The sequence below is a fragment of the Epinephelus moara genome, chromosome 17 (genome assembly GCF_006386435.1).
Source record: "Epinephelus moara isolate mb chromosome 17, YSFRI_EMoa_1.0, whole genome shotgun sequence".
In the NCBI taxonomy this organism is placed as follows: Eukaryota; Metazoa; Chordata; class Actinopteri; order Perciformes; family Serranidae; genus Epinephelus; species Epinephelus moara.
Window position 1 is genome coordinate 30775516 of NC_065522.1, and position 11053 is coordinate 30786568.

General features: G+C 43.6%; 2 protein-coding genes and 1 long non-coding RNA gene across 11 annotated transcripts in view; 2 read left to right on the top strand and 1 right to left on the bottom strand.

The window, feature by feature from the left end:
• Positions 1–11053, bottom strand: part of LOC126404393 (uncharacterized) — a 130757-nt gene that overhangs the window by 93079 nt on the left and 26625 nt on the right. For both annotated transcript variants that reach the window (XR_007571457.1, XR_007571458.1), the window contains exon 2: positions 2824–2874. This is a non-coding gene — a long non-coding RNA (uncharacterized LOC126404393). The remainder of the gene's footprint in view (positions 1–2823; positions 2875–11053) is intronic.
• LOC126404276 (gastrula zinc finger protein XlCGF57.1-like) overlaps positions 1–11053 on the top strand; it is a 236338-nt gene that overhangs the window by 88122 nt on the left and 137163 nt on the right. For 5 of the 6 annotated variants that reach the window (XR_007571426.1, XM_050067381.1, XM_050067382.1 and 2 more), the window contains exon 3: positions 2708–2739. The exons of the other annotated variant lie outside the window; for it this stretch is intronic. Coding sequence is in view for 4 of the 5 variants with exons in the window: in XM_050067381.1 (XP_049923338.1) it covers positions 2708–2739 (32 nt within the window). In the remaining variant the exon portion in view is untranslated. The remainder of the gene's footprint in view (positions 1–2707; positions 2740–11053) is intronic. 6 annotated transcript variants of the gene reach the window in all.
• LOC126404310 (gastrula zinc finger protein XlCGF57.1-like) overlaps positions 4401–11053 on the top strand; it is a 12885-nt gene continuing 6232 nt past the window's right edge. The window contains exons 1-2 of one of the 3 annotated variants that reach the window (XM_050067467.1): positions 8798–8839; positions 9191–9570. In XM_050067467.1, coding sequence (XP_049923424.1) covers positions 9396–9570 — 175 coding nt within the window. In that variant the 5' untranslated portion in view covers positions 8798–8839; positions 9191–9395. Of the gene's footprint in view, positions 4672–8797; positions 8840–9190; positions 9816–11053 lie in introns of those variants that run through there. The other 2 variants (XM_050067466.1, XR_007571434.1) reach the window with 2 other exon arrangements.

Below are 11053 nucleotides of genomic sequence, written 5' to 3' on the forward strand. Positions count from 1 at the left end.
ATAAATATTCAGTCAGAGTGCGTGAGCCAAGGCCATTTAGGTGAATGCCATCACACTGGAAGAAAGCTGGGCGTTTCCAATAGTCTAATAAGACGGTTCATCAAATTTCATCCCTGCTGGATATTTTACAGGAAACTGTAAGTGATATTATTTGAAAAGGGAAGCGTTTAGGAACAACAGCAACAAAGGGGAAGATCGTGGAAAATCACAGAGCAGGGTCAACGACTGCTGAGGCACATGGTGCGCAAAAGTCGCCAACGCTTGGCTGATTCCATAGCTCAAGAGTGTCGAGCTTCCACTGGCGTTAATGTAAGACAAGAACGGTGCAGCAGGAGCTTTCTGGAATGGGTGTCCATGGCAATCTTAATGCTTCAGCATACCAAGACATTTTGGACAATGCTATGCTTCCAACTTTGTGGCAACAGTTTGGGGAAGGCCCGTTCTACTCCAACATGACTGCGCCCCAGTGCACAAAGCAAGGACTACAAAGACATGGTTTGATGAGTTTGGTGTGGAAGAACAGACCCCTGACCTCAACCCCATCAAGCAACTTTAGGATTAACTGGAACGGAGATTGTGAGCCAGGCTTTATCGTCCAACATCAGTGCCTGACCTTATAAATACTCCACAGAACGAATGGGCACAAATTCCCACTGAAACAGAACCTTGTGGAAAACCTTCACAGAAGAGTGGAAGCTGTTACAACTGTGAAAGGGGACCAGCTCCATATTAAAGTACATGTATCTGAATACACTGTCATTACAGTCCCTGTTGGTGTAATGGTCAGGTGTCCGAATACTTGTGTCCACATGTATATGCACTAATTGATGAATGAAGGATTTAAAAAAAAAAAAAAAAAGACAAAAGAAAACCTTCAGTTGCTGATTTTGTGAGAAATATTTCATACGGTGACAGAGCTGAGAAGCCACTCAGTGGAGAAACCCTTCAGCTGCTCAGTGTGTGGGAAAACTTTTTAACAACAGATTCACCAGACAGTCACACGTCACAGGTCAGCAGTGTGTGTTTTTGTAACTCTTGAGCAACAGAGAGTTGAAACAGTGCCTGATATGTTTGAAATGACAACATTAGAGTGTCTATATTTATCTGTTTGCCGCATATTTGCAAGAAAACAAAATTATTGTCCTCCCAGGCTCACAAAAGGGTGTGTCTGTGACAACCAATCACATCTGTTAAAAGAAAGCATCACACCTAGCAACAGGGTCAACCACACCCCTCAGTAAGATAAAAGTTTCTGTTCCTTCCTTGCTCAGAGTTGCTCTCAGAGCTTTCCTAAATCACTCCTAAGCTAAGACTATGTTCACACATCAAGGAATGTACATAAGCTTCCATTTAATTACTTGAGAGTAACAGGAATCACAAGGGTATTTACATCTATTGCTCCAACTCCAGTCCAGTAGGTGGCGGTAATGCGATTGAAAGCTGGTTCGACAACTGCCATTAAACCTCATTAAGAACGAAAGAAGATGGCGTCCAGCAGAAACAAATGTTAGCAGAGTGTCTTTGTTGTGTTTTTAAAGTGTGAACATGTCTAAAGTCCAAATGCTGAGATCGTTGGTGAAGCAGCGACTAATTGCGGCTGCTGAAGAGATATTTGGGCTGTTTGAAAGAACGATAGCAGAGTACGAGGAGGAACTTTGTCGATCAAAAGAGGAGAACGAGCGACAACGGAAACTACTGGACGCTGTTTTCAACCCTCAGCTTCGTTTACACAGAGCAGGTTTGTTCATTAAACATTACAAGTTCATTATTAATAATATAACTGCAGCTTTGTTCCATAAATATTCAGTCTGTCGACGATTAAAAGCCAAGTTAGCTTCTGTGGTGTCGTTAGCTTCTGTGGTGTCGTTAGCTTCTCTGGTGCCGTTAGCTTCTCTGGTGCCGTTAGCTTCTCTGGTGCCGTTAGCTTCTCTGGTGTTGTTAGCTTCTGTGGTGTTGTTAGCTTCTCTGGTGTCGTTAGCTTCTGTGGTGTTGTTAGCTTCTGTGGTGTCGTTAGCGTTTGTGGTATCGTTAGCTTCTGTGGTGTCGTTAGCTTCTGTGGTGTCGTTAACTTCTCTGGTGTTGTTAGCTTCTCTGGTGTCGTTAGCTTCTCTGGTGTCATTAGCTTCTCTGGTGTTGTTAGCTTCTGTGGTGTCGTTAGCTTCTCTGGTGCTGTTAGCTTCTCTGGTGTCGTTAGCTTCCCTAGTGCTGTTAGCTTCTCTGGTGTTGTTAGCTTCTGTGGTGTCGTTAGCTTCTCTGGTGCTGTTAGCTTCTCTGGTGCCGTTAGCTTCTCTGGTGCCGTTAGCTTCTCTGGTGTCGTTGGCTTTTCTGCCCGTGTGAATTATAGCCTCAGTTTCCTGTTGTTAGCTGACAGCTGAGGTGTCATGAGAGAAGTATAAAGTGTCAGGAAATAGAAATACTCAAAGTACAAGTAGTGATTGAGTAAATATACTGAGCTACTTTCCACCACTGGTGACTGACTTGAGAAACTGCATGAAGTTAGCTAATGCTGGAAGCAGATGTTACATATCAGGAAGGTGGCTTTCAGTGGTCCACAGCATCATTTATGATCGGTTGTACACTGAGTGAACACTGTGAAGCTGTTTGATGCTCAGAGATCTGTAGAAGTTCAGTAAGGAGTTTTTTAGCTGTGATGAGAATGAACAACAACATTTCTCTGTAACATCTGTGTGTTTCCTGTTTCCTGCAGATGTCCAGCAGCTGTTGGTGGTTAAAGAAGAGGTTCCCCCTGAGCAGCAGGAGTGGAGCTCCAGTGTGGACCAGGAGGACCCAGAGCCTCCACACATCAAAGAGGAACAGGAGGACCCAGAGCCTCCACACATTAAAGAGGAACAGGAGGACCCAGAGCCCCCACNACTGATGACAGTGATGATTGGACAGAGACCAGAGAACCTCAGTCAGGTTTAAACTTTCTCAATGATGATAAAGTCCCTGTCAGTGACTTGACATGTAGTATTGACGAGAGACCATTCAGCTGCTCTGTGTGTGGGAAAAGATTTGGCCGCATGACAGATGTTAAGAGACACATGACGACGCATACGGGAGAAAAACCATTCAGCTGCTCTGAGTGTGGGAAAAAATTTACCACCAAGGCAGATCTGAAGAGACACATGAGCACTCACACAGGAGAGAAACCATTCAGCTGCTCAGTTTGTAGGAAATCTTTTTCACAGAGTGGACATTTGCAGAAACACATGACAGTCCACACAGGAGAGAAACCATTTTGCTGCTCTGAGTGTGGTAAAAAGTACCCTCGCAAGGAATACTTAGTTCATCACATGAGAACCCACACAGGAGAGAAACCTTTCAGTTGCACTGTTTGTCACCAAAGATTCACTTGGCATTACCAGCTCAAACACCATCAGACTGTCTGTTGTCACTCCTCACAGCGTCAGAACAGAGAGGCAGAGCCTCCAGCCAGCAGCTCAGGTGAACAGATGGACACAGATGATGATGGAGAGGACTGTGGAGGACCAGAACCAGCCAGGAACTCAGATCCAGATACACATTTACAACCTGAGACTAATGACGACACTGGAGAGTCTAGCTAACCTGAGACTGGTCACTGATGATGACTGGAAAGAGATCAGAGAACATCGATCAGGTTCAAACTCCCTAAAAAAATGATGATGTCCCAACTGACATGTGGCATTTAATATTAACCAAAAATAAATGAGATTTTCTGAGTGTGGTTAAAGATTTGTCTGCTACAGTCTTTAGAGACATGAGGATTCACACAGAGAGAAACCATTTTGTTGCTCAGTTTGTGGGAAAAGTTTTTAACAACAGATTCACCAGGCAGTCACACGTCAAAGGTCAGCAGTGTGTGTTTTTGACAGCAGCTGCAGTAAAGCTGCTGGTTCAGATGAAACTTTACTAAATCATTCCTAAGCTAAGACTCCTTCCTAAAAGCTTTTAGTCTAAGTTAGGAGGTCTCTTAGAACACTCTCAGAATGTTTGGGAATACGGCCCCTGGAGTTTTATTTTGAAGTTCAGCAACTCAACTGCCCCTGAAGCTGGATTATTTACTGAGGCTAACTTCACTCTGTTTGAACAAGATGGTGTCTAGCAGTAGTAGTGGAGCATTTAAAACATCACCAGTATCTGCGTTACAAGTTGAAATGGGGGAGATGCCTCTACGAATGAGGAGGGTCAAGCTTTTGTTGCCGTATTGGGTTAATTCTCAAGGGGAGAGTAGATCACACCTACAAAATCCATTCTACATGATTGTTGGGAGCATCAAGGAGCATCGTGAAGCATCCTACTGGACTATGTTCACACATCAATGAATGTACATGAATTTACATCTATTGCTCCAACTCCAGTCCAAGAGGTGGCGGTAATGCGATTGAAAGCTGGTTCGCCAACTGCCATTAAACCTCATTGAGAAAGAAAAAAGATGGCGTCCGACAGAAACAAGTGTTAGCAGAGTGTCTTTGTTGTGTTTTTAAAATGTGAAAATGTCTAAAGTCCAAATGCTGAGATCGTTGGTGAAGCAGCGACTAACTGCGGCTGATGGAGAGATATTTGGGCTGTTTGAAAGAACGATAGCAGAGTACGAGGAGGAACTTTGTCGATCAAAAGAGGAGAACGAGCGACAACGGAAACTACTGGACGCTGTTTTCAACCCTCAGCTTCGGTTACACAGAGCAGGTTTGTTCATTAAACATTACAAGTTCATTATTAATAATATAACTGCAGCTTTGTTCAATAAATATTCAGTCTGTCGACGTTTAAAAGCCACGTTAGCTTCTCTGGTGAGGAAAGACTGGAATATCAACATCTTGCCGGCAGACAAAGGGAGATGCACAGTGGTGCTGAAGACAGCGGACTACCATGCCAAAATAACTGCTCTGCTTAGTGACACAGCCACATATGAAACACTGAGGCGTGATCCCACCAGCGGCTACAAAAAGGAGGTCAGATTATTTACAAAAAGTGGGAAAGGAAAAAATCATTGTCAGAACACTGTATTATCAATTGTATCACAAGGAAGGAGCACCACTAAGACCCATCAGCAGCAGCATCAACTCAGTCACGTACAGCATCTTGTAGTTTATCAGGCCTTTCTTATTGCAATGACAAAAAGATGGTGAGATGATGGTGAAGAAAAAGACTCCGCTGATACAGACTTGTTTCGGACTAAAAGGAGTTTTATTTAGCAAGCCAAAATATCAGTTTCAGATTTCTGCAGCAATCTGAGGAAAGATTCAACCAATCTTCGAAACTCTCTCTTGTCTGCCCCCCCGAACTCCACGTTTTATAGCTTGTAAGACATCATTTCTGATAGCATAATGAGAAACAGAGTCATCCTCCTAATCAAAGGTGGTCATTTCCTTCTCCAGTTTCAGAAGATTATTTGTCTATGCAAAACAAATGGATGTATGCATTCCTTTAATTTCCACCGGAAGGGTTATGGATGTAGATTCTACATGCGTAAACACGATATGACCGTGGCGCCTGACTGCTCCTCGGCAGGCCACTTATATATTGGGTCTATATGTCATGAGGCCCAAAGCCTTCAAAATGTTCCTTATTAGAAACAATTGCAGTACGTGTCATGTAATTAGCATGCATGTATCCTGTGGATGACCCCTTGTATCTGGGCAAACTAATGGAGTGTAGGCCCCACAGCACAGTTAGAATGATGGATTCATCCTAAACGACAAGAGTCCGGGTGGACAGCAGTCTCTAAATACATTCAAAAAATAATCAGCATTAATGTACATCTGATGAGCAGACACCTCAACCCCCTTTTTAACTCTTGGTGTCACAGATTAAAAAGGTATTAGAAAGATAGAAAGGTGCTCTATTGGACTGAGATCTGGTGACTGTGGAGGCCTACAGTGAACTCATTGTCATGTTCAAGAAACCAGTTTGAGATGATGTAAGCTTTGTGACGTGGTGCGTTATCTTGCTGGAAGTAGCCATCAGGAAGTTTCCAGGCATATTGTAGGATGACTCAGGGCAGTTTGACAACCTCCTGTCTATCACCGAGCCATATAGCTCTGGGTATCGAACAACATCTACCACCAGTTTCTCCTGGTGGTAGCTCACTACTTTTAAAGTGTGAAGATGTCTAAAGTCCAAATGCTGAGATCGTTGGTGAAGCAGCGACTAACTGCGGCTGCTGAAGAGATATTTGGGCTGTTTGAAAGAACGATAGCAGAGTACGAGGAGGAACTTTGTCGATCAAAAGAGGAGAACGAGCGACAACGGAAACTACTGGACGCTGTTTTCAACCCTCAGCTTCGGTTACACAGAGCAGGTTTGTTCATTAAACATTACAAGTTCATTATTAATAATATAACTGCAGCTTTGTTCAATAAATATTCAGTCTGTCGACGATTAAAAGCCACGTTAGCTTCTGTGGTGTCGTTAGCTTCTGTGGTGTCGTTAGCTTCTGTGGTGGCGTCGTTAGCTTCTGTGGTGTCGTTAGCTTCTGTGGTGTCGTTAGCTTCTCTGGTGTCGTTAGCTTCTGTGGTGCCGTTAGCTTCTGTGGTGCCGTTAGCTTCTCTGTTGCCGTTAGCTTCTCTGGTGGCGTTAACTTCTCTGGTGCCGTTAGCTTCTGTGGTGCTGTTAGCTTCTCTGGTGCCGTTAGCTTCTCTGGTGCCGTTAGCTTCTCTGGTGTCGTTAGCTTCTGTGGTGCCGTTAACTTCTCTGGTGCTGTTAGCTTCTCTGGTGCCGTTAGCTTCTCTGGTGGCGTTAACTTCTCTGGTGTCGTTAGCTTCTGTGGTGCCGTTAACTTCTCTGGTGCTGTTAGCTTCTCTGGTGCCGTTAGCTTCTCTGGTGTCGTTAGCTTCTGTGGTGCCGTTAGCTTCTCAGGTGGCGTTAGCTTCTCTGGTGCCGTTAGCTTCTGTGGTGTCGTTAACTTCTCTGGTGCCGTTAGCTTCTGTGGTGTCGTTAACTTCTCTGGTGCCGTTAGCTTCTCTGGTCTCGTTTGTCTGTGGTGTTAGCTATCTTCCGTTGGGGTTATGTGAAGTGTTAGAAAGTTTAGTTGATTCAAAACACATTAAACACACATTAAACACACATTGAACATGGCTTAGTAGGAACAATTTCAAACACAAGTACACAAATCAGCTTCACTATAACTCGCAGCATTCACAGACAAACACTTGTCTTTATCTTGACACATTTTCCCCACAGATACAACATGCTAATGTTTTTAGCACAAGCCTATGGCATTTTACATTGTATAAATTAGCCTAGGGAATAGCAGAGATTTCCTCTGCTCATATGAAGCCAGGTTGAACATTTTTATGACTTTTTTATGGATTTACATTTCTGAGCTTATGATTAGGCCAACTGTACCCAAAAAGTAATTTAAAAAATTCATCTTCACAGATAAAAAGGGCAAAATATGGTGAAAATTGTAGGTTTCTGACGCTCGTGCCAAAAACTGAGTTTTTTTTCATATTTACAGCGATGACGTAGCATGGGGGAGTCTTCCTGACTCTGCAGTGTCCAGTAAACAGCGCAGCAGTAGTTTGGCGGTGTATCAGGGTAGTTAGTTGGTAGTCAGTTGTCTAGTCAGTTGTCTAGTCAGTAAGTTATTATTTAGTCAGTAAGTAGTCAGTGTCAGTCAGTATCCAATAGGTTAGTCAGTAGTCTGTCAGTATTCAGAGACATTAGGTCAGTCAGACTCTAACGTTAGCAATTCGGTCGGGCGGCTGGCGGTTCTTAGCTAACGTTAGTGTGTTAGCTAGCTAGTTCTCCGTTTGTTTCTTATTAGCTAGTTTTGTCTGGCTTTTCACATAATGGTGAGAGTCTGCGTTTGTGGAGGCTGCACAAACTCTCGTCTATCTGGACATAGAGTTCATACTTTTCCCACAAATAGGAAAAGTGCCACTTTTCGTGCGTTTTATCCAAGTGAGGAGACGGGACTTCACTGCGGCATCAGCAACGAAGAACATGGTTATTTGTGGAGTGCACTTTACACTGGAGGATTATATTCCCGGGGACATGATGGAGTGTGAAATGGGATTTCGCCACCACAACCGGGTGAGACAGAGTGGGTGCAGTTCCCTCTCTGCACACAGCAGCATCGTCGGCTCCACCATCAGCAGCACTGCCGACCCCGCTTCGGCCAGGACACAGCTCAGCTCGACGAAAACGGGATCTGCACAGAGTGAGTCATTTTCTAACCATTGCCAACTTCCAAATTGCCAGCATAATGTAGCATTAACGCTAGCTACTAACTGTTGTAAGGCGTAATTGGTAACCATAGTTTACTAACACTGTTACAGACTGGTAAACGCCTGTAGCCTATACATTTCATCCCCTCGGGCATTCCCTTAGCCCATAGCCCAAATGACATGACACCCGTTGGACTGTGAAGCTTGCGAAAATATAGTAGCTAGCTATATGAGACAACGTGTGCGAGCGAGCCCTCCTTCGTCTGTCAATGGCGATAACGTGGTGCTACGAATCTGCAGGAAGGGCAGGCTCGTGTTTCCTGCAGAGACTAGCGGGTTGCACGGGGCTTTATTTCACTCACCAGTGACCACTATCAGGGAAACGCGCTGTGTCATCAGAGGACCGGCAAACGCATTTACCAGTCTGTTGCAATTATAAGCACTCTGAAGTGTAGGCCTACAACGTGGTTGGACTTTGTGAGCACAGCTAGCTAATACATTTGTCATGTATTTCATGTGGTGTCACGTTGGTGTGCTATAAGGTTTTGGGAGATGCTGCAAGTGGAGGTGCACCGCCTGCAGTCCTTGACGATTCGGACCAAGAGGCCTTTCCAATGGCTCCTCACCATCTGTGCTGCACTGTATAACTCCGTGTAACATCAGACCCTTGCATTGTTCATCAGGTAATGAAACTACACTCTTATCTACAATGAGCTATAGCCTACATACCACACTCCATTAAATTGCATCATGCAGGAAGATAATTTATTACACATCTTAGTATGATGCAGGTGGGTACAACTTTGACTGGTTTAGGCTAGATTCTACATGTGTATCTGTTGTGGCTACTAAATATCATGTTGTATATTTTCATCTTTCTTTGTATATGTGTGTCTTTACATCCTCCTCTCTGCTCTTACTCCAGTGCAGTGGCTCTTCCTTGTCAGTGTTGACCCTGCTGTTTTCTCTCGTCATTATTGTTATTGTTGCCTATGACACTGTTTAATATTTCTTTCATTGTACCTTTTCTACAGGCTTCTCTTGGTAGCCCTGCATTTCAACAACAATGGCAGCAGAGAGATTGCCCGGACCAGTGATGGTGAGGCCTGTAATGCCGTTTCCTACCCAAGGTTCCGCAAAGGTGACTGTGTTGTCTGTCCAGTCAATGAGAAGCCATCATACGGTTAGCAGTTTGTCAGTCCCTAAATATTATTAAGTGAGCTGGTTCATGAGTCAACCATGTCACTGAATTTGTCTCCTTTTCCGAGCACATGCATCAGCCCTCATGGAGTCTCTGAGAGTGGGATACTCCAGGTCGCCACAGGCTCTACGAGAGAAGAGTGCTCAGCCACACCTGCCCCCCTTTGCAGATCCTACCAGCAGATCAGCAAGGATGAAGCCGTTGGCCAACATGGTGCATGACAGTCATGCTTCAGCACAGGACATCAATACAGATGCTATTATACTTTTTATTTTACGTTATCTGTGTGTTTGGAAATGTATTTTGTATTGATATATTCTTGCACTGGAAACCAGCTGTTAGAGCGGCTGCAAATAATGTGTTAACATTAGGGTTATTTTTTTGTCTATTTCTCATCATGTATCACCTGCATCAACACCGCATCCACGGGGGCGGCCAGTGTTGTTTAGAGGAGTAAGGTAATTGGTTTAGAGGGCTGTGTGACGTCGTAAATCGTGACTGGGAGTACATCGATCTAGTACGAGTTCACGGGTGGGAAGTTACGGGTTTGACTGCCGTTCCAGTGCACGTTCACGGGTAGAAGGTTGTAAAAACATGAGTTACGGGTTGCCTGGAACGTGCCATAATGTGACAGAAAAGCCTGATAAAAGAATAGAATAGAAGAGCAAGTGCGCCATCTAGAGACCAAAGTTTCTATACTTTTGTCTATGTGACACACTAAATAATTGATTCTTATTGAAGTCACATGAATGAAATTGTAGTGCAGCTGCTGAACAGTGCACACCCTAATGTCTCACCTGTACAGAGCAACATTGTATATTTTCTAATGTAGTTTACATGATATCTGATGCGTTTGTGTTTAGACAAAAGCAGTGTTGGGCAGTAACATATTACACATTACTCTAAACTTTACCCAGCAACGAGTAAAGGGATAACATTTCCAAAGCAGTATTTACATTACAGTTATTAAGTCAGGTAACTGAGTTACTTTGAGCTACTTTGTTACCAGAAAGTAATTTGTTTTTGTCCAAATAAGGCTTAACAATGATGATGCCAACGTGTAGATTGACAGAAGTCAGTGGTGTCATGCAACATTATTTGTTTTGGTACAACCATTTGTCTTTGCTGCACGTAATACTGTATGTCTAATTGTTCATTCACATTGATCTGATAAAATTGACTACAAGAGAAGTTGGCTAAACAAATGCACTTTTTTCATATGGGGCTTATGTTATATTGTAAAGTAACAAGTGAAGTAATCACTTTTGATAACAAATAATTGTTTTACTCTTTTGAGGAGTAATAAGCAATAAGGAACTGCCGGAAATTACTTTTTCTGAATAACTTACCCAATACTGGACAGAAGACACTTTGTGAATGTGATTTTCGAATCTGTTTATTAATTACCCCCCAAATGAGGTCCTCGGGTCTGGGGGTCAGATTCTCCACCAGTGCCCAGTAGGAAGGAACCTCCCCGCAGCACATGCTCTCCACGTAGAGGGCATGGCTTGGAATTTCCCACACAAGCACCTATCAAATAAAACGTGTATCACTAAACACCCTAATGTCTCACCTGTACCGAGCAACATTGCATATTTTCTAATGTAGTTTACAAGATATCTGATGCGTTTGTGTTTAGGCAAAAGCAGTGTTGGGCAGTAACATATTACACATTACTCTAATGTAACCCCCCCCC